The sequence below is a fragment of the Anomalospiza imberbis genome, chromosome 19 (genome assembly GCF_031753505.1).
Source record: "Anomalospiza imberbis isolate Cuckoo-Finch-1a 21T00152 chromosome 19, ASM3175350v1, whole genome shotgun sequence".
Lineage (NCBI taxonomy): Eukaryota > Metazoa > Chordata > Aves > Passeriformes > Viduidae > Anomalospiza > Anomalospiza imberbis.
This window is the reverse complement of record NC_089699.1, coordinates 130440-153789: the sequence shown is the minus strand read 5'-3', so window position 1 is coordinate 153789 and position 23350 is coordinate 130440. Positions and strand designations below refer to the sequence as shown.

At 42.1% G+C, this 23350-nt stretch overlaps 1 protein-coding gene across 1 annotated transcript in view; it reads right to left on the bottom strand.

Annotated features, from left to right (window-relative positions):
* FASN (fatty acid synthase) overlaps nucleotides 1–23048 on the bottom strand; it is a 41439-nt gene extending 18391 nt beyond the window's left edge. The window contains exons 1-21 of the mRNA XM_068209800.1: nucleotides 22785–23048; nucleotides 16990–17136; nucleotides 16426–16578; nucleotides 14718–14891; nucleotides 13645–13845; nucleotides 13091–13213; nucleotides 12319–12434; nucleotides 11945–12079; nucleotides 9117–9576; nucleotides 8572–8759; nucleotides 7552–7741; nucleotides 6049–6143; nucleotides 5514–5648; nucleotides 5014–5217; nucleotides 3381–3496; nucleotides 2762–2937; nucleotides 2220–2411; nucleotides 1862–1942; nucleotides 1578–1763; nucleotides 1102–1281; nucleotides 672–875 (exon numbers count right to left, since the gene is read on the bottom strand). Of these exons, the coding sequence (XP_068065901.1) occupies nucleotides 672–875; nucleotides 1102–1281; nucleotides 1578–1763; nucleotides 1862–1942; nucleotides 2220–2411; nucleotides 2762–2937; nucleotides 3381–3496; nucleotides 5014–5217; nucleotides 5514–5648; nucleotides 6049–6143; nucleotides 7552–7741; nucleotides 8572–8759; nucleotides 9117–9576; nucleotides 11945–12079; nucleotides 12319–12434; nucleotides 13091–13213; nucleotides 13645–13845; nucleotides 14718–14891; nucleotides 16426–16578; nucleotides 16990–17116 (3436 nt within the window). The 5' untranslated portion in view covers nucleotides 17117–17136; nucleotides 22785–23048. The remainder of the gene's footprint in view (nucleotides 1–671; nucleotides 876–1101; nucleotides 1282–1577; nucleotides 1764–1861; nucleotides 1943–2219; nucleotides 2412–2761; nucleotides 2938–3380; nucleotides 3497–5013; nucleotides 5218–5513; nucleotides 5649–6048; nucleotides 6144–7551; nucleotides 7742–8571; nucleotides 8760–9116; nucleotides 9577–11944; nucleotides 12080–12318; nucleotides 12435–13090; nucleotides 13214–13644; nucleotides 13846–14717; nucleotides 14892–16425; nucleotides 16579–16989; nucleotides 17137–22784) is intronic.
* Nucleotides 23049–23350: the final 302 nt, after the last annotated feature.

Genomic DNA, 23350 nt, shown 5'->3' with positions numbered 1-23350 from the left:
TCAAGATGAAGCAAAATTCACCACTAGAGAAAAATTAAAATAAAAAAAAGTAACTTTTTTCTCTTTGATGAAAAGGCACTTAAGGTGATTTGTTTAGTAGATGTCTCCTCATCAAAAAACACTGTATTTAGCTACCAGTTTCACAACAGATGGAAGTGCTCCTATTCTATTCTTGTAGCAAACAATTGCTTTGATGTGTGCCTCACTAAATCATTTTCCCTGTTTGGATATGTGTCCACAATCAAATGGGAACAAGGAACAAATGGGAACCTTGCCTATCTTAGCAGTTCACAGGATAAAACAAACCTTTTAACCAAAAGGTTAAAAACTCACATAAGTAAGCTCTCCTGTCAGTGTCTAAAGCAAGAAGGTTGGATTTCTCCTTAAAGATGATTTGTCTCTCTGCTTGCAGAAGGGGTTGTGCCATCTGACACCACATCTGACTGTTATAGAAGGAAAGATGTCCTTCTTCACAACTTTTTACTCTTTCCCACATTCTAGAGATCTCAGGCAGAACTAGCTTTTAGCTTCCAGCAATTGTACAGAGAACCCTTGCTGAAGTCTTCTACAGAGACCAGCACTTAATATCTTGGATGCTCTGAAGGAGTATGAACAGCTTCTCTCAGGCTAGAAGATTCTCCTAGTATGACAAGAAAGCAATCCTACTCCACCTTTGCAGTGCTCCAGATAGGCATGAAGATGGGCACTCGAAGACAAACAGCTACTCTCAGTGTAGGGCACAAAGCAGAATTTTTCCAGGGTGGGAGGTATCTGCTCCTGTTGTCGGCGTGGTGCCACAGTAGCATGAAGACCACTGATCTGAACACCTCCTGCTTTAAGGCTATCAAGACAGTGGTCCACAACAACTTCAAAAGCTGAAAGTCAGGAAAGAAATATAAGTTGTAAAACAAAAAAATATTTTGCCCAAGGTGATCTGATGAACAGTGATATGTCAGGCTCTTTCACAGAGAGGTTACAGACTTGCAGAATAGCAGCGAGACTAAGAGGGCCCCCATCGAAGTTCATCCTACTACTTCGGAATTCACACAGTCACCCAGTAGTCAAAGCAATCAGCAGAAGTTCAAGCATGAGAGACATTACCTTCTATATTGTCCTGGTATTGGCACACCTGCTCATGATGCAGCACTGGATCAATACAGACTGAGCGAATCCTTGTGGGTAAGCGTAGACTGCGGCCAGTCTCAGGTAAGATCAGCATATGTAGCAGACTGTCAAGGAAGGTCACCCAGTTCCCATTCCACAGAACTTTTCCTGCACTTGCTGCGTAGAGGAAGAGAAAGCCTCACTATTTCATCATTCCTCAGATGCTAGAATGTCACTGCTTATTAAATGCCAAGTTTGGGGTATGTACCCAGCTTCCTCTGTAAACTCCACCACGCAGTTCTATGGAGAGAACAACTTTCCTAATGCTCTTGGCTGTTCTCTCCTATCACACAAAGTATAATTACCTCACAAGACACAGTCAGGTGAACTGTTAATACAAATGGAATTAAAAGATCAAATAGTCATCATTATGATAGCCAGGCTCATTGTGTTTCTTTTGAAAGAAAATTCACCTTCACTGTTGCATTCTAGAACACCCTGGAAAGTCGGTCCATAATTATATCCACGCAGATGCAGCTCTTGATAAAGGTCTTCTTTCAAGAGCTCGGGCTTTGAGCTCCTGTCTACTTGAGTCCAAAAGCCATCTAGTTGGTTACGGAAATTCTTCTGAGCAGTGTTTTCTAGGACTGAAATCTTCCCTGAAGGGCACAGTAACAGGAATAGCAATCATTATCATTGTTTATAAACAATGGATTTACTAAGACTGTATATGTACACTTATACTTCCTTCACTTACCACTCACAGCCAGATTCCCATTTCCTGACACCTCAAAGCAGCGGGAAGCAGGCATGAGTCTTACTTCCAGCTGTACTGATCCTGCAAGAAACATTGAGGAAGACAGGACTGTGAGGTCATTTATTTCTACCATCCTGAAGCAGAACTTTTTCTTTCACTGTCTCTAGACTTACTGCTCACAGCATGTAATAAAAACGACCATAATGACTGTATGAATCCATTCCTTTGCTCAGTCATGCTGCACTCCTCTTTAGTCCCTCTCCTGCATTCCTCCTCACTTTTCCCATGCATTCCTTTCCTCCCACTCCCTCCATCTTCACTACACAGCTGTGCAGTTATACCAGCAGTCATCACTCACCCTTTTTCGGAATGATAGTTGCCTGATGGATTGTGACATCTTCAAACATAACAGCCATTTCCTCCATGGCCACACCAATAGACCGTGCCAGTGTCCGCCAAGCCAGCACGAGGTACCCAGTTGCAGGGTACAAAACTCTGCCATCAATGCAGTGACCAATCAAATAGTGGTCAGGAGAGTCAGGACTCACATCTGTCAAAGAACAAAGAGCAGAATAAAAAGAATAAAAACACTAATAGAGAGGTTTTTCCTCCTCAATATCTACAAAAGGCTCTAGTTTCTCCAACTATCCTGCCTGACAATATGCAGCTCTTAGAATTACTCTTAGTCTAAAGCAACAGAGGTTCCTGGTTTGTTCATGTTCTCTCATCCCATTTCAGAAACAGATACAGGTTTTTGTCAATCCAAACCAAATATTTAAGCTTCAGAGGATGGCTTCCAGAATGCTGTTTAGAGTATTTTTTCTTAGTTTTACAAAAGGAAACATACAGGTAAAGCAGGAAAGTGACAAACAAATAATAAACCCCAAACAAGCAACACACCAATATTGTAGACTGAAGCAGATGCAGAGCCTTTGGAACCTGCTGGAAAGTCTTCAGCTTTCGGAACATCCCAGTCCTGACTGTGGTCCCATTTGATGTATGGAGAAATAAGGGGTGTTCCCACAGGGACAGGGTATTCCACAGATGGGAACAGGTTATTTCCAAGAACATTTATCCTAAAAAGACAAAAAGAATCAAGACAGTGGGGGAAGGGATGGGAAAAAAAAGTAAGAAAAAAATTGGTTATAATACTTAAGAGGTCAGACAGTAATTGGTCTCAGGCTCCATGTCTGAGATGTACCATGAACACTTACTGCAGCCAAATTTGTAATTAACAGTCTATAAGATGCAAAATTTATTTCCAGAAGCTAGTGCCAGGTTCCTAGGCCTTTAAAATGGGACTTCTCATTAGAAGGCACCTTCCTTGCCCAAGCAGTCTCTAATCCACAGGAACACTTCACAAGTGAGCATGCTAAGTATGTAAAGCACAAATGTACATCCCATTTATTTCAAGGTTTCTTGAAGGAGTGTTTGAATCCATGTGAAGACATGCATATTAGGGAAAAGACCTGAATTCCCTTCTGTTATCCCACTTACCCTCCTCCCCTAGTCTCCTTACCCAGTTAAATGAATCTTTCCAATGTGTGTTAGGAAGAACTCCAAATTATTTTTGTGATCTTTCTTCATCAAAGGCAGAATGGTGCAAGTTGGTTTCAAAGTTCTCTTCAAGATAGCCTGGTCAAGAAGAATCCATAAATCACTGGTGGAAGACGTCACTTACTACTTTGTCTGAATTTTTGTCTACAGGTCTCAAAGCACTTATGTATCTGTGCTGGCTGCTGGCACATACACCAGTTCAACAGGGAAGAGTACCCTTCCAGCAACCCAAGCTGTTGCACATCTAATAAAGCAGAACCTACAGGATATTAATATAATTCTGCCAAAACACAAATATCCCTTTCCCAAGCAGACTGTGAAGTGAAATCAAAACCTGCACTTGAAGAACTGCTAAGTCACTTTCTCATGCCTCCCACTTGCACAAGCTCCCTTGCTAGGAGAAGCACCTCACAGTCTGAAGTATCCTAGAACATTTCTCAAGCAAAAGCTATTGGACCAAAAAATTCAGCCTTGAACACCTGACCCAATTTTTACCTTCTCTTCAATTTGATTACGTGGTCTTTACATGAGAAAAGAAAGGAATGGAAGACAAAAATCAAGATACTCTCAAACCCAGACAATGAAGTCTTAGTCACTTGCATTAGAGTCCAAAATTGCTCAATGATTTCAACATGAGGCATATAATCTCTATCGAAAAAATATATGCCCAATTTAAAAACTATACTCTTGATTCTCCCTTCAAGTCACTTTCAAAGCATAAGACTAACATGATATAGTAAAAATACACTGGATTGAAATTCAGAAGCACTGTGTAACTATTAATCTTGATCATGAGTAACTACTATTCTTCCTAAGACTTCTCCTCTTACATGCCACTGACCAAATAAAAAAGACCAGTCCTTGAGACTTAAGGGACAGAGACAAGACCACTGATCCTGAGGAGCAAGTATTTCCCAATGCACCTCATGTTCTGCATTCTCTACTATGAAGCTAATTCCATGAGAATCAATTTTTATAGGGCAGGGAGAAAAGAATAATAATGGCCTGATCTCATTAGAGAAAGGAGTTTAAGAAGTAAGTAAGCTCCTGTGGTCTCAGACTACTTGATCTAGATAGCACCACTGCTATCCATCACCTTTTAAGACAAAACCTCAACCCAAATTCAGACTACAGATGATAAAAGATGTTTTTCATAGATAAGGCCTGTTAAGTTTTTGCATGTCTCACTCCACCATAATTTTTGAACACACTCTCCATTAGATCCAAACCATGAAATGCTTTCCTTACTCATTATGCAGTTCAGAAAGCTGGCTATCAGTTATCAAGTGCATAGGAACAAATAGCAGCAGTAATGTGAATGTCTGGGTGAGGAAGTGGTAGTGTGTTAGGGATTTTTTTTTTTTTTTTTTAGTATTAACATACACCACCCCCTAAAAAACCACACAGAAACAAAGAAAAAACCAATCATTAAAACTCGGAAAAGCTCAGAAGTACTGAAGGAAGCAAAGGCTCTAAGAACTAGGGAAAAGGAAAAGAAAAAAATACAGTCTTTCCTAGTCATCAGACCCTCAAACTCCTTTTAACAGCATAATACTATCACTATAGTGTCATACTGGAACAATCAAATACGATACCTGTAAAAGAGCATGTGGAGCAATCTCTACTACAACGGCATTCTCTGGAACATGCTTCAGACCTTCGTGGAACAGCACTGGATTCACAAGGTTGTTCACATGGTACTCTGCAGAGGAATTCCTAGCCAGATCACTTTGCCACTGAGATTCAGGGATAGATGTACTGATCCATCGTGCTGAGCGAGGTTTAGGGTGTGGAATAACCTACAGACAGTCAAGAAAGAAGGACAGGAGAAAGAGTTAAAAGTCATAGAGAACAATAGGATTGGCCAAAGCAAGCAGTTCCGCCTTTTCGCAGGTCATTTCTCTCAGGCTGATTGCTCAGGACATCCTCCTGCTCCAGACCAAGTGATTTCAAACATTAGATCTCAGAGGTCTACACGCTGTTCAAGAGATTTTCTCTTCCTTCTGGAAAAGGAGTCCCTTTAAGCTCAACATAACCTATAGGCAGCCTAGGTGTCAGAGCATAAGCCATGCAAGCCACGGTTTGGCAACATTACCTTTCTCAGAGCATTTAACAGTGCTGGTGCGATAGATGCCATGTAATGGGAGTGAAATGCAACGCCAGCACTGCGCACCTCCTTTGCGAACACACCATCTTTCTTCAGTTTGGCTACAAACTCATTCACAGAGTCCTAAGAAGAAAAATATAAGTGAACTAAGAGAGAAGCTCACAAAATACTTAGTATCTGTACAAGCCACTGTAGTCCCTCCATACCCTTCATCAGTTACCATTTAAGGGGAGCCACAGCAGCGATGAGGTTATTGCCCTTCTCAGTCTTATAATTTATCATCCTCTATGCCCACGGATATAAGAGATTTTATTACTAGGTTACTGAGGCACTAATATCACTTCCTCTCACAGACTATTTGAGTGTGTAAGTTTATACAACAGATTATGTCCACTCTACCACTTCAATCCAGCTCCCCTTTGCAAGTAGCTGAACTCTAAGTAAGCTTTATGCTTTCTTCAAACTTGAGCTTCGCAGGTCCTATTCACAAACCCAGTACACACTGTATCAGTTCCATGCTCACCAGAGGCCCCGAAACAGTGACAGTGTCCTCAGAGTTGTGACAGGCTGGTACCACATTTGGAGGACAGCGTTGTTTGCATTCCTCCCATGTCAGACCTGCAGAAGAAGACCACGGGACAACAAAAGTGTTTCTAGCTATGAGCCTCATAAGAGGAGGAAATCTTAACTGCACAGTCACTGTGCTCAATTCTGCACTTTGCAAAACTGGGAGGTACTGACGGGTGCCTCCCTCTCCCCTCCAAAGCAATTCTGCAAAAGCTAAGAATATTTACCCTAGAGCTTTACCATGACACTTATCACAGTTAAGCTGAACACAAGGCCAAATCTTTGCACCATCCCATTAATGAATGAGGTGGGGGTAACCCCCGCACTTTCAAAGAAGCTACAGAAGTGATTGTTTAGTCTCATGTTACCGTTAGTTTCTAGGAGCCAAGCCCATGCACTCTCTCCCCTGCTCTAGCTTGCATTGCTGAGAGACACAAAATACTCATACAAATCAGTAACTCTAGTGGCATGCCAGGCTAACATATGAAGCATCTGGTTATACATTACACAGACACAAGTCACAGGAAGAACTGGAACTCAGCATCAGATTATCAAAAACATACTATATGCAGCTTTCCAAGTTCTATGATAAGAGTGTCATTTATTTAATCTCAAGGGGGAAAAAAGCTAAATTAGGTAGGTAGTCCTTTGGAGCATTACCTAAATTAAGAAACCTGAGATTATAACAAGTGTTTTAATCCAATAGACTGCATTATACCTGCAACAACTTTTCTCCTAAGTGTTTCAGGTTTTAATTGACCACTGCGTCCAATAAGAAACAGAAGAACAACGGTGCTACCAAGAATAAGTTTACTTTTAAACATGCAAGTCACTATAAAGACACACTACAAAGCAAAACTGCTAGGTCCAAAATTTTACCTGACAGTCGGCAAAACTATATGACTTACACAAACACAAAGTAAAGCTTGTTCAGGAGAAAGCTTACTCCCAAGTGCTATTAGGCTGTAGTAAATTCCACTAGCCAGCTGCCCACTACATCATAGTGGCTTACTGTTTTCACATCTCATTGCTCCTGCAGACAATCAGAAGCCTCTTTTTGAACAAAATTATTAAAAAAAAACCCAAAACATATATACACACATCTGTGTGTGTATGATATCTATCAAGAGCCAAAAAACTCAGTGCTTTACATTTTCACCTTGTTTCAAGGTATTATTTATGAGGGCTGTCACTGGTCACCTGACAATAAATCCCTCCATTTCCACTTAAATCTTGGATTGTTACCAAAATCCTGATGTATTCCACGATAGAGATCACCACCATTTTATCCACTTAAATATTTAAGAACCTGTTCTGGATCAGAAGAAAACAAAGAAGAGGCAACAGTGGCCAAGATTTTACAGACATGAGAGTTTCAGAGACCAATTTTATCCCAGTGGCATACAAAAGAGATCAGATGCACATTCCTGAATCACTCTTTTGGTAAGGGTGTACTTACCAACAGCAGCCATTCCTCCAGGTGGCAGTTTGGCTTCTTTAACGCATCGTCCCCGCCAATAAGCGGCAAGAATGGCTTCTTCATGACTTAAGGAGTTGTCTGCATAGCCACAAGCTAGTTCTCCCACTGAGTGGCCCAAAATGCCATCGGGCTGCAGACCTGCAGCCTTCAGCATATCAATCTGAGCAATCTGCAAGCAGAAGTAAAATTACTGATTCCATGCCAGAGTAAGCAGGTGTCAGGCTTCAAAGGTACACAGCAGTAGCAAGTACATAATAAACTTTTTGGTACAGACATTCTTGGCCTCACTGCTTTTTTTCCCCCCACAACTACAGCTCTATCCTCCTTTCAAAGCAATCCCAAGAACCATCATGCAACTCCAGTACTGTCTGAGCCTCTTCACAATCTAATTTTCCACTAAGAAAATATTTCCAACAACATGAGGCTGCCAAGAATATGTCTGTACAAAGTAAGAGGCTAAGACCAGCTTTCCAGACCACTTTAAAAGCTTGGCCTCTAGTTTATTAAGAAAACATGAATACCATATTGACCATACCTCTTCAGAATCATGAAGAGACTTCATTCAGCTTGACTTAGTTCATTTGCAGAACAAATTTTCGAAGACATTAAATGGAACCTTGCTCCTTGGTACAAGCATTTGCCTAAAACTAAAGACATTCCTAAAGCTCTTAACAGAAGAAACTGTGCCACATATCCACACGGATACATATGCAAATCAGTTCAGACCAATATTCGTCCAAACATCTTGTAAGAAAAAAGCAGTGAGGCCAAGAATGTCTGTACCAAAAAGTTTGTTATGTATTTGGAAGTGGCAAAGCCCGAAACTGTCAAGGGCACAACACACTCCCTCCTCTCAGAGAGATATTTCCAACAGCTGCCACTTGCTGTTACACAAAACAAGCTCCCATTAATTGGTATAAAGTGTTACCAGCCAAACAGATTCATTAGCTTATGTAGATTGAGTTCGCTACCTCCCTCCACTAGCCCCTTGAGACTTGCCTGAATAGCAGCTAATCCAACAAATGCATGCACAGTGTCATCAAAAGTGTTCTCATTTGCTTGCAGCAGCAGGTCTGAGACCTTAAGGCCTGTGTTCTTCAAAGCATCATCTGAACGCAATATAGACTGGCGAAACACATCCAACTTCATAAGGCTCAGGCCCATGTCTTTCCACTGTGTTCCCATGCCTGCAGGACACACAAGTAGAAAGTGAGCTTTTAGTAATACTCTGAAACAGGAGTAGACACAACACACTTCTTCTGGCAGTTAAAGAATTCTAACTAAGAGCAGAACATTGTACATTTCTTACATTCTTTAAATTGGGCACTGCTTGTTATTTGCTGGGCTTTGGTATAATCAGAAGACAGTTAAGTTGGAAGGCTTTGATAAAATACAGAAAACACAAGACTCCTAGACTTGTCACAGAGTTGCAAAATATTTCCTCATGCTACACTGTAAAATAACATTAGAGCACAGAATACAATTGTTCAAGCCCCAGATCTAAAGAGGAATAGAAAAGCCTGGACTCAATGCTGCACACCTACCTGAGCATATGTACCAGAGTGGTCTACCAGATCCTTGAACTTGCTGAATCTCTTTTATGTCACTTTCAGTGCCAACCAGTGTGTAGCCCCTGTAGGGCATGGAGGACACAGGAACTGCAGAGATATCGTTGAGCAGGCTTACAAATGGGCTGCATTCTCCATGTTTTCTGCTCTCTTGAATTAGTGTTTCCACAGCTTCCTGGGTTCTGCCAGAAATCTGAACCAGCCTTGGCATGTTACTAGTCTCCAGAGATTGGCATTTGCTCTTATTTGGCCTCAGAATGACATGAGCATTAGCACCCCCGAAACCAAAAGAGTTGATACCGATAAGGCCTCCTTTCACTGGTGTTGGTTTACAAACTACCTCCAGAGAGCCATCTTGTAAGGCAGGAATATCTGGATTTGGGGTATTGAAATGAAGATTTGGAGCCCACAGCCCATGTTCCAGAGAGAGAATGACCTGAAAGAAAAAAGAGTGTTCTGTGCTCCATGTTGTCTCACGACAAACATTCTTTTGATGTTATTATTTTTCTACAAATGACCATGTAGCATATTCTGAAGCAGTTCTCTGTGTTTGGATAAAGGAACATTTCAGAGAATAGTATTTTTGATGTTACTGAGGTAGCAACTGCATTACCTAGGCAAATTTTCAGACCAGGCAGGAAGTCAGCAGGGAAGTTGAGCATAGTAGCATGAAGTTTAGTTTCCAGTCTCTTTCTAACTGGCAAGCCATGCAGTCTTGCTGGAAGAGCAGCCTAGGTACTAAGACTATCACATCATCTTTTTCCCCTTTCAGATCTCATCCCTTTATCACATTCCACTTCATCCCTGCCCAGTCACACACAGTCACAAATCCTCTTCCTCACTGCAACAAAATGCTCCCATTTCTTGCTTTGCTGCAAAAGAATCAAGCTGAAGCACTGATAAAGGAGTCTGCTTTCTGCTTTACACCCATTTTTTGTCTTGATTCAAAAAAGCAGAAACAGCAGACTGGGCAGAACTGGCAGAGCCAAAGGAAAGTACTGAAACAATGTGAGGAACAAAATATCTGTGCCAAAAAAAGCAAGAGCTCCCTTCTCTCAGTAGCTTCTCTCTACATACAGCTCATGATACCAAGCCCACATTGATCTGTGGAACAAGCCCAGCAAATTGCAGGCAACAAGGTCAGATGCAAACGCAGTGTGCTCTGTATGTTCAAAAGTTCCTTCATCACCCCAGAATGGTCAGAGAGACATACTCTTGGGAACTGCTCTTTTGAGTCAACTATCAGACATGGCAGCTTACCTGGGAGAACAACCAGTATAAATAAACAACTTCAACTCACAGTCATCATGTTTAAAACTGTAGTGTAAGGATTTTCATGCATACTGTCCTACATCTACAATACTATGCACTTTGAATGTGCTGCTGCTTTACATTGATACACATTGTACTTTAGGTTTGCCATGGTTTCTACCTAGGTTTGAGAGCACAGTACAGTGAGCATACCACTAGTGCCACCAAAAAGCTTTGTCTTTGCTGCAAAACAAGTGATTAGACAGGCTGAGTAATTCAAAGATGCAGGTGAGTCTTCCCTTCCTTATCAGAATTTTACTGAAGAGGCCTCAGCAAGCCTTAGTTTCATTCCTACCTATCCATATAATTAAGGGATTCTCTTCAAGTCTGAAATCTGATACTTTCAAGATCAAACTTCCTGATACCTCACATAGCAGCATTTTATGGAATTCTAGAAGAAAACACACAAACTGCAGACATACTGAGACAGTTACTGTGTAAGAAACATTGGGTTTGGTGTAAAGGTGGGGGCAACACTACCTCAAAGATATGATCCTGTCCTAACAGATTACAGAACCACACTAAAACTGTTACATACAACACAATATGGATTGAGAAGCTTTTTTTACGACTAAGATATTATTCTTTCTATGAACAACATGTCAGTCAGAGATAAAGGCACTAAACCTTAAACTTTTCTCTACAGAGAGATGGATTCTGCTATTGCCATGCAGGTGAGGCTACTACACAATGAGTTGTATTTGGGTTACAAGCAACCACTCTTAAGAGTCTAAAATTCTAGCAGTGGCAGTGTACGTGACTTTGGTTTGCAGGGTTCTACGGTAATAGGCTTACAAGCAAGTGTGAACATTAGCTAGCTCTCTGCTAAGCAGTTTAGCAGCCAGAGCCAATAGACGACTGTCTGCCTACAGCAGTAGTTAGCAAGCTGGTTGCTAAGACAGACAGTTATTCATGCTGGTAGCCTCATCCCAGAGAACTCACCTGGCTTCCTGCCATCCTAAGAGAGAAGAGGAAGAGATGATACATCCCTGACAGAAAGCCAGAAGATCAGCTGCTCTTTTGGCACTGAAAGCCCACACTGCCTCTCATCTTTGGTCACTGTCAACTACTCCAAACATCTAAATCCCTCTACATGTATGTGCCTCAAACCCAAACGACTTGCAGCAGAGTTCTGTTGGAAGGTCCAGTGTAAGGACTGAAAAAGTAATCAACAAGGATTAACAAAATGATCCCAAAGTCTTCATTCTGAGCAGAGCTGTGCTCCTATAGAATTCAGTGGGAAGCAGGAACTGAAGTGTGTGTGAACATAGCAGAGGGCCACCTGAGTATTTGATGGTTTGCAGGATAGCTACCTGAGCTTTTAAAAGTATTCACATGTGAGGCAAGTAGTTAATGAGAAACACCTGAGGTCTTACAATTATCAGTGAACATTTTACCCTGAATCAATGCAGATTTTCCCTAAAACAACCAAACAAAACCCCACACACCAGTGTTACATCATCCCAAATTTTCCTTGTCAAGCCTCCTGTTACCTTGGCTAATGCAGCAAGCCCTGAGGCAGGCTCTGGATGACCCATATTTGACTTGGTTGATCCAATCAACAGTGGCTCCCGCTCACAGTCACAGAAGATACGTGTAATGCTGTTTGATTCCTGTGGATCTCCAACCTAGTATGAAGAGAATCAGAATGGCTATTAGCCAGCACTTCCAAAACACACCCCAAAAGAGAAATCTGAAAGATTATGGCATTTGGACAAAGTCCAAAAGTAGTGAAGCAGAATCTACTCTACTAATTGGTAGAAGGCAAAAGGATTTTACTTTGTGAAAACAAAGAATAATTTAATGGAAAAGTGTGGCAAAAAATGCAATGGAAGAAAACACTCAGTCCCTAAGGGACCATGCTGACCTTGGTGCCTGTCCCATGAGCTTCAATATACTCCACTTCTTCAGGTTTGACACCACTTTCCCTGTACAAAGATCTGACCAACTGCTCCTGCATCTCTCCAGATGGGAATGTCACACCTAGGATCAAAATTGCCATCAATTCCACTCTCCTGTCAGGTGCTTCCTGTTCTGATTTTAGCATGCTTTCATTTGCTTTGGGCTGCCAGGTCCCTCCCCAAAAAAACAAACTAAAGTCCTTTTCACAATGTCCTTAGCACCAAACTCTCAGGCTCTTTGTAAGAAGAGCAGAAGAACCAGAAATTAACGTAAAGCAATGAGTTAGTCTAGGGTGGAATAACAGAATACTAGATGTCTAGATTAAGTAAAACATGTGAAGCTTTGTGCCACCACAACTGGAGAGCAGGAGAAGCTGGACAACAGCAGGGTAAGAGCTTTACAGTTATAACACTATACCTACATTTCTACCATCACTGCCGAAGTTACTGCAGAGATGTCCTGAGGAATGCTAAACTAGCAAGAGACCATTGCTATTACTTCAGTACAAACCACCTTTAAGTTTCTCCTTTAAGTTCTTTACAAAACAAAATCCTGAACTTTGCATTATCAAAACCAGAAAATGAAAAAAAAAAAAAAAACAAAACCCAAAACCTCAAACACACAAAAAAAAAAAAATCACACATCTAAAGAACCCTACAACAGACCATTTTTTATGGCAAAGACTCTAGACTGAACAGTTCTGTAGGTATCTCACTTTTCAGCAGCTCAAGACCTACCTTGCTCCTTAAAGCCATCAGTGTTAACTCCAGCATTTACGATTGTGGCATAGATCCTCTTAGCCATAGATCTCTTGGTCAAAAGAACAACAACAGCAGCTTCAGAGCGACAATATCCATCTCCTGAGAGCAGAGAGAGAAGGAGTCATGGCTTCTACTCTGCTTTGTAAAATGTTGCCAAACACCATGCAGGAAAATTACTGCTTATAACAGACTATTTTGAGAATTTGACATATCTATGTCTTTTAAAGAAAAATGTCATGACCTAGAAAGACACAGTACTCATCACAAATATCACAACAGATATTTTCCATCAAGAGACAGCTAGTTTTTCTCCCTAGGGGCAGAGGGATGAACCATATGGTATCAGTTTCTTCCCCACAGTTAGTTTTCCAGGTTCAATGGAGGATGCAACATAGATCAGCGTATGGCCCAAACAGTGCACATTGGAACAGCGACAAGATTAGCTCTTTGCTGTATTGAAAGAGTAGCTGGTCACAGACTGTACAGTAAGTTACTCTCCCACAACATAAACATTTGTACTAATGCCTTACCTGAAACATCAAAAGCCTTGCAGGCACCATCACGACTAAGCAGACCCAGTTTCATGAACTGCACAGATGTGTTGGGTTTCAGCAAGAGGTTGACCCCACCTACTAGGGCTGTACTGCACTGCCCATGACAAATTGCCTTATAAGCATTTTCCAGAGCAACAAGACTAGAGGAGCAGGCTGTGTCAACAGTTAGGCTTGGTCCTTAAGAAACATAAGGGAAAAAAAACCTTAATTTCCTAGATTCTTCTCCAAAGACTACAGGATAGGGTTACAAGAAACATATTAAAAACAATGTTAAATATGAGTTGCTTCAGAACATAGCAGATAAGCCTGATGCACTGGGAGGCTAGAATCGCCACCTCTGCCTAGTTAGAAGGTAAGGCATGAGAAAAATGGGGAAAAAATGTGAACAGATTTGCTTTAAGGGCATTTTTAAAAATTCTGTCTCTCCATCAAAAAGAGAACACAGCTTTACAGGCAAGTCTCATCTAATTACCCATTCTCATAAACCAAAAATCCCTCATCCTTCCTGATGCTGCCTTTGCCATTATCTCTGTTCTCTGCTGCAATCCACATCAACTTCCATCTCTCCATTCCCTTCAATACCATACATGGATTGAATCATACCCATGCCAGCAATCGCATCATTTCTGTGGCTCTCCTACTTCTTCCACTTTACTCAAAAAAAAAAAAAAAAAAAAAAAAAAAAAAAGCCAGCTGTTACAGTCAGTAGCAGTTTATCTCTGGTCTAGCCGACTTCCACGTATCTTGGTACCAAACAGCAGTCTAAAGGCCATAAAGGCTTCCTGACATCACCATCTTTCAAATGAACACCAGCTATACCCAACAGCAGCAGCTGAGTTATAAAGCCTTACAGGGAGTCCTATCATATAGTCACTATATATTTTTTACTTCTCATACTTACATACTTCTAAGAACAATGACATGCTATTTACTTTTTCCAAAAGGGGTCTTTGCCATAATATCCATCCCAATCCTCTACAGCAACTGTGGTACAATCACGCTGAAATTGCAATTGCTGCTCAGCATCAACAGGTTTGGGGGACACTTACCTTTTAAGTCATAGAAGTAGGAAATCCTGTTGGCAAGCATAGCACGCTGACAGCCAGTCATACTGTATCCCAAAAGCTCTTCTGGATCTTGGCTAAAGGCTTCAGCAGCTTCTGACCCACTGGCACCAACCCATACACCTGTGTCTGTGCCACGGAGGGTGCCTGGATTAATACCTAAGGGAATTGGAAGGTAGGTTACAGTAAACAAAATGAAGGACAAACTGGGAACATATCAGGTACACTGGCATCAGTTCACCAAAAACTATTTATTGCCCCTTTCTGGCAGGCTTGAAGCATTGTTCCCTCACCTTTACTAAGCTTTTAACTGTTTCAACTGCAGACCTTACATGTCTTACTTCAGAGTCCATCAGAATTTTAGTATTGATTTTTGACCAGAACATACTGTGCCCTGACAAAGCTTTTCAACCTAGCTGGGCATTACTAGAGTCTTGTGTAAAAAAAAGTGCATGGACTACAAAAAGTACAAATGCTGACAGGAGAAGCTAACAGTTGACTTCCAGTAGAGAGAAAAGGAGCAGACTGAATTGGAGAAAAATCACGGCACATGAAATGTCATGTGAGCATATCAATATCTATCTCCAGCCAAGATCTGGAGTACAAGACAGAAATGAGAATTCTTAAGTATAAAAATAGCCAACAACCAGAACAAGAAACAACTTTGCTCTAAAAAACCACATAGCAAGGTCAACTGTCAGAAATCTCTGCTGTTTCTTCTCTGTGCTTAAGGTGTCCTGGAGACAAATATTCAATCTCCAGATGGAGGCTTAGAAGCAGAGAAGCAAAAGTTCATTTCAGTAAGTCACAGAATGTTAAGTGTTGGAAGGAACCTTAAAAGATCATCTAGTGCCAACCCCCACTGCCACAGGCCAGGACATCTTACGCTATACCAGACTGCTCAAGACCTTAACCAACCTGGCCTTGAACACTGCCAGGGTTGGGGCATCCGCAGCCTCTCTGGACAACCTGTTCCAATATCTCACCACCCTAACAGTAAAGAATTTTTTCCTCATATCTAACCTAAATTTGCCCTCTTTCAAATTTGTAACTAGTCAATACTAGTGAGGTGGTTCCAGCTTTTCCCCTATCTGCTTATGTTCTGACATGAAACTGATTAACATGAAGAATAAACTTGGCTCGGTGGATAAGTAATTCAAAATCTCAAAACACTGGCAGTGATAGAAGAAAGAGGATCCTATTTCTGAAAGCACTAGGAAAATCTTCTTTAGAAACAGATAAAATGCTACAGGTTCTCCAAGAATTTGGCCAATAGACAGGAATACATCAGGCCATCTGTCATTCTTTTATACCATGCATAAGAATTCTAATCAAGTCATCCTTCTTTCACAAAGGAATTATTATGGAATGTTAGGGTAGAGCAAAACATAGAAAAGTTCTAGTACCACTGACTGCTGAAGTGATTCTGTCATACTGGTTTGTGGTTGTACCATATGATGCAGGTACAGATTTGCTAGCAGTCCGCATTGATTTCTTTGTTTGCATTCCAGAGACAACAGCTTTGTTCTAACCCTTATACTGGGATCTGGTAGACCCATAGCATGTCTTGGATCTCCTCTCTAATGTGATGGCTTTCCCTTGTTAGAGTTCTCATCACACAGGTGCATGTCTACACCTGTTACACAGAGACAATACAGCTTCATTCTCCCTCTTCAGTCATCCATCCACTTACCTCCATCCAAAATAGCTTCATAAGAAATTTCCAGCAGCAAGCGAAGTTGAGGATCCATTGTATTAGCTTGTTTGGGGTGAACCCCAAAAAAAGATGCATCAAATTTACTTATGTCCTTGAGCTTTCCATTTCTCTTGGGCAGTCCGTAAATTCCTGTGAAGAAAAATTTGACACTGAGTCCCAAAATCCATAAACGGTGAAGCAGCTACAAGCTAAGACACAGTACAGAATGACCACAGTTGATTTTCAATTACACATGAAACCTCACTCCCCTGTGCAGTACCTAGAGGGCTGCATGAGTATTTTATTTTGGCAAGTTGTACTAAGCACATATAGTCTAAATGGTGGTTCCAGTCAGTAACCAAGTAGAAGAAAAAGAAAAGCTGCTTTTGGCTTCTGCAAAGCAGTTCATAAAAATATTCTGTTACTGAATTTCTTGATGATTTATCAGAAGTTAATTCAAGTCTGGAAGGATTTTGATCTCATAAATTCTCTTTTCATAGGATAATTCTTCTAAACTGCTCAGAGCTCAGGGTTCCAAAAGGAGGGACAATAAGCACTCACCTGGTTTCCACCTCCGATCATCCTCTGTGACCATATCAACTCCATTAAGCAGGTTCTCCCAAAACTCTTGCAAGTTCTCAGATTCTGGCAGCCTTCCTGCAATGCCTGCAATCACCACGTCCTCCATCTCTTAACTTCTCCCTGTTGCTGAGATCCACAAAGCAGTAAGGCTAGTAAGATTTCACACAGAGGAAAGTATATGTGGCTTGTCTTCCTGACATGTTGTGACAAACAAGCATATTTGCAGGAACACCCACACAGGAACAGCCCATGGAGTCTCTACTATTAAGATTAAAAAAAAAAAAAAAAAAAAAAAAAGATATCCCAACCAATCAAATGGACCATATGACCCATGGGGTTGATAAGGATGGAAAAAATGATCCTGAAGGAGCATCAGGCTCTGAGAACCACCAGTTTCTATATGACAACCAGAAAATGAGTAAGTCTCCCTCTACTAAATGCAGAGCCTCTGTGAAGTCAGCAGAGAAGAAAGATTAACATGCTGGAGCAGAGGTGGGTGGAGAAATGATGAAATACACATAGTAAAATACATAATTACAAGGTAAACCTAACAGGTAGCAAAACAAGTTCTACAGTCATTCCAAAGTTAAATGCTAACTTAAGAATCAATAATCAAAAGATTTGTTGGATGTGAAAAAAAAAAGAAACCCCAAACAAACAAAACTACAAGATTGCACAAAACCACTCCCCAAATAAGTAACACAACCCTAACCCCCTCCCATTAACTCTGAGCAAACAAAATCCTGACTAAAAACTCAAACCAAACTTACCAACCAACAAAAAAACAAACCCCCCCATACACACAGAGGAGAAAACCCACACAAAGCACAAAGATTACAGTACAATTCAGCATAATTTTAAATGTTAAAACCAAAGAATTAAGTGTTACATCTAAAGTGTTTCCTAACTGCACCCTGCACTGCCACATGTTTAAAGAAGTGTGACTGTGGTACTGACTATATGATAGAGGGTACGCTCTGGCATAGCAGATCTGGAATACAGACAGGATGAAAACCATCAGCTGTTGTCCCAAGAAATTTGCATTCAAGACCCCAATCTCAAATACCACAGGAGAGCATCATGGTGCATAACATATATATGGTGGGAGTTATTTTGTTAACATGAAAATAACTAAAAGTACAGCTGCAGGAACCAAAAAAAAAAAAAGTAAGCATTCACAGTACTTACAGTACTTCCTTAAATAATCCTTCTGGTAAGCAGGGGCAAAATATTCTTTAATGTGTGGGATTTTAAACAAGTGAAAAACACAAAGGAAACCAGGCATTCAAACAACTACAAGTCTGACTTAATAACTTTGAAGGAAAAGGTTTGTTACAAAAGACCTGAAGTTTGACTTCCATCAGGTATTATGCTACATAGTGGCATGCAGGCCCATTGTTTAAGTGCTGCTGGTGCTTGATCATCTTCTCCAAAATACAGCACTAATGGGTTCTCTCTGATGAGTGCTTAGTGGCTGTTTTTCCAACCCAAGATGTTTCATTTGGGCATTGTTTTGCAGCCTCTTTCGGGACTTCCTGATGCTTTTGAGCAAGAAACAGGCCCCTCTTCCATCCATGGACTACACTGCTCAGGCAAAAGGACACCTTCCCATAGCTCCATGAGGTTGCTGGAGCATGCAGAAGGAAAGCAGAGCCCTCTGTACAGCTGAGGTGTAGCTCTGCCAGAATGTAACACCACAGAGGTTGCCTGATTTCTTTCACCCTTCTTTCCTTCAGCAGTAATCTTGATTCAGATCTGTGGAGTAACTGTGGAATTATGCAACACCTAACACTGAAGAAGAGATGATTACTTCATCCAGTCCATTCCTTCTGGGAGCAGAAACAGAAGTGCTCCCACAAAGGATATCTTGGGTTTCTAGGTCTTGTGTCAAATACCCAAACAACAGAAGGTCTATTCCACTCTTGTTCATTAAAAAAAAAAAAAAAGAAAGAAAGAAAAAAAGAAATGTTAAGGGCCAAATTGAGCAAGGCCCTTACTGAGAAACTAGCCCCCAAAACTTAAAAGTTGGTAGTAATAGGCCCAGTCCACTCAGAGCTGAAGAACTTTTCCACTCACACAAAACTAGTAAGTCAGTTTTATTACTGGCTTCACCACTGTACCTGTAAAAACCAAAGTCCACAATTCTACTACACTTTCAGTATTTCTGTGCTCGGGCAGGGAAAGAGATCTTGAGCACAAAGTTTACTATTTAAGCCTAAAATATGAGACACAAAAATGATAATTTAAGTATGACTCAATTTTATACCACAGCTCTTTGGGTGATGATCTCTAGGGAGAGAAATATAATTTCTATTTCAGGGGACTGAAACATGACTTATTTGATTGTTCCTTCTCATCCCACATCTGTTTCCCTGAAGTATCAGAAAAACTCTAACCAAGTAAAACCAATAGATGAAACATTGTTTCAGACAGTGAAGTAAGGAAATTCATCAATGAAACAATTTTTGCCAACTTGTTATTAATGTAGTTGAGCAAGACTATGTCAAAGGTGGAGAAAAAGATGCTGCAGTAATCAAAATTAGAAGAATAAGAGCCAAGAAGATAATTTTAACTCAGGTAAGAAGAGCCACAAATTAAATTATTTTAATACACAACCAGAAAGATTTAGATTTGCCACAAAGATCACCAAATACATACATCTAAGATAAAATACAAATTATGGATTAAGCAGCAGAACAGCAGAGAGGATCTGTTGTTGGAAAACAAGAGTGGTCAGAAGAAAAGTCATGAATATTAAGCCATCCCTGATTAAACAGTGATTACAGTAGTTGTTACAGCTACCAAAAATGTTTTCAGTCTTCCTTGACAGACAGTAAGCAGGTAAACCATTTTAAAGTTGATTGAATTTGCCCCCAAATGGTGTATTGCATTATTATTTTACTTTATTAGAGACTTGTTTTCCACAGAGCATTTTTTGACTATACACAGTAACACAGTACATTGACAGGAATTCAAGTATAAGGCATAGCACAGATCGCGAAAGAACATTTATTTCTACAGATGTTTTAAAGGAAATTAGACTACAGAAGACATACAAACAGACTGCTCCTACTACCTCTGATAAGCGAAGTGTTCAAAAGCAACAGGTCCAAACAGGAGACAAAGAAGATAAAGAGGGACAAACAGGAGTCTTCTGTTTCTTAAGGCTGTATTTTCTGAATCCAAACAGACAACTAACATTCTTCTTCCTCAGTTTATCCTATGCTTTTGCTTAAATTGAGTTCTGTGAATTTTCCTCAGACAACTAGTGTTTTTAATTGAGTGGAGAGAAGCAAACACACCACAGCCAACCTTCCCTCCCTCTGCCGAAGTATCAGTGCAGTAGACACCTCAGGTAAGCCTAAACTACCATCTTGCTGGATTTGCACAATATTTTTTAGCAATTCTATTGTGTTGCTGACTCATTCAGTCTGTGATTAGTAATAACTAACAATCCCTTCTGGTACCAAAGCTACTCTTAAGTTGAAATACTGTTTTCTATTGCATTTAAAACATTTTTTTTTTCAGTTCCTCACTAATTTGGCAACAAAAATTAATTTAAAAAGTATTAACCATCATTTTCCACTGTCCCTGGCAGCTGTACAACTTTTTTACAATACTTTTATCTACTGTTTCCCTACAGAAATAACCCTCTGACCATAAGCATATGAGCTTATAGAGGGAAAGAAAAGCCAAAAAATCCAAAACCAAAACCAACAAACAAAGCGAAGGTAAAATCTGATGCCTTTGCCCACTCATACCTGACTTGCCAACCACTGAACATTAACTTATTCTGCTGTAACTTGTTCACCTAGGGTTTGGTGAAGAAAGGAAGGAGAGAGGGAGGGAGGGAGAAAGAGCTGTTCGCAAAGAAATAACAAGATTTGGTTTTATTTGTCTTGCCTGATGCACACTTCCTTTACCTAGACAGGATCAAAATATTTATTTCACTGTTATTTTGATAGCTGTCATCATGGTGGGACAAAATCCTTAAAGTCAGCTCTGCTATTGTTTCTAGACAGTCCAAATCTTCACCTTTTCAGGATCTCTCATTATTGTAAAATGAAACACTCATGACTCCTCCATAGCTTTCTTCAGCACAGATATTGACAAAAGGACTGTTTTCTTTGTTTTTCAGTATGATTACATCACAATCCAGATTTCCTAATCTCTGGCTATCATTTCTAAAATTTGTAATAAAAAAGTGTCCTTACACAGAAACTTCACTTATGAAGAGCTATAATGCTTGCCTCCAAAAACCCCATTCACAGAATAGAGGCAAACACAGTCTGGCTTTCATTCTTTTGAAAGCATTTGGCTACCATCCATCTGTATGTTACAGATTCAATTTAACAAAGATCTTCCAAATGCCTCTGCTTCAGGTATTTGTCCTATCAACCACAACACAAATGAAAAACAGTAGAATGTGTTTATATTTTAAAAGCACTACTTGGAGGGAAACACAATCTGGTTCAAATCTGCTACTGGAGAAATCGTAAGTAAGTTAGGCTTTACTCATGGAATCAACACAGCTTGGTTGATTCCCAAGTGGTCAGATGTTACCTGTATAAAAATCTAAGTGACTTTATCACATTTGTAAAAATATGTGTTCATAACTGCCCTCATTCTCTGAATCCACCCACTAAATGCAGACTTTCACAATGTACTATTCTTTTCACTTTGTTTCAAGAAGGATAGAGGCTGCAGGAAAAGCTGAATCCTTTGCTCATGTGGCTTGAGGTTTCTTCTCCCATTTTTTAAGACATGTTCCAAAGCCTCCAAAGGCGGTGTGATGGGGTAGGCAAGTTAATTTACACACCTTAATACTGCCTGTTTAAATTTAAACATCCAAATAAAGTTATAAGCTAGGACAATATGCGTTCAGTATCTTATAGGGCTGTATGCCAGGGAAGGAATGTGGAATAAGAACCAAACAGGTGCAAAAACACCCAAAAAGAGAATATGATCACATTTGTAACCCAATCGCATCGTCAAATCCATACTGGTGTACGATCACCGGGCTATTTCGTGTGGGCCGTTGGTTTATAGCGAAGTGGGAAAAAATAGTTTAGCAATATACACGGCACGTTTTCTCAGACGGATTCCCAGAACCTATTGGCGAGTCTCCCTTCCCAATATCGAGCGCCGATATCCTCTCGTACAAGCTTCTTCAGCCTGCCACGACCGCGCCTTCGCCCTAACCCGGGACGGCGTGCAGAATGCAGCGCCGTGGCCCCGCTGCCCGGGCAGAGCGGCCCGTCCGGCCCTGGCGCCCACCCGAGGCCGTGCGGTGCCCGGCGCCCGAGCTGCGGCAGCTGAGGCCGCGCAGCCCGCGGCGGGCGCGGCCCCGATCCCGCTCGGCCCGGCTGCGAGGGGTCGCGGCCGCGGCGGGGGGATGGTCCCCGCCCGCCGCCAAAGATGGCCGAGCGCCAGCACCACAATGCAGCCACCTTGCTGGGCGGGCGGAATGGGAGGCTGCGGCGCGGTAAGCAGCTGCTGAGGTGGGGGACTCTCCCCGGAACGGCCGCGCTGGGCCACGGGAGAGCGGCCCGCAGCAACAGGGCGCGGCGACCGCAGGGCTGGGGAGGAGAATCTTCCGGTCGCGCGGACCGACCCTGCGGACTCCCGCGGAGCCCTGGGACCCTCATCGCCTACTCGGCGTAAAGGGCAAGATGGAGCCTCCCCAGCGCACCCGCGGGGCGCAGCGGCCCGCGGAACCGGGAGCAGAAGCTGCCGCTCTCCTGTCTATGCCGCACCCGCTGTCCCGCCGATACCTGCACAAGTGCGGATGGCTTCGTGTCGGTAAGACTCGGTCGTCTGCTCAGTGCGGGATCGAGATGCTGCGGGGTGGACGCTGCGGCGGCTGGTACCGGGCTGCGCACGGCCGATACTCCGCGCTCTCCTCACTATCTCCCTCTAGCTCCCAGCCCTATTTAAGCAGTCGCCACCTCCAGCGGCCACGCCACATGGGCTGACAGTTTACGCCTCGCCGCAGTCCAATGAGAGTCGGGGCAGGGCCGCCCCGGTCAGACCCTGGGTGATGCCAACCCCTGCCCGCCGGAGCCGCTCCACGGGAGGAGGGGGCCCTTGCCAGGCCGGGGCGGACACAGGCGGGCCCGCTTGCCCGCGGCACGGAGCCAAGCTCTCGCGCCCCGCCCCGCCCCGTACTGGAGGCCGTGGAAGGCTGGGCGCTGCGGGCGTGCCTGGCTTTGGCCTGGCCTGGCCGGGGACTGGGCAGCGCCGACCCTCCGTAGGCGCGGACCTTGTCGTGTCCCTCTCCCACGTCCCCCGGGTAGGTACACTGTGGGGCGTACGACCGCGCCGTGCCGGCACCGTGGCT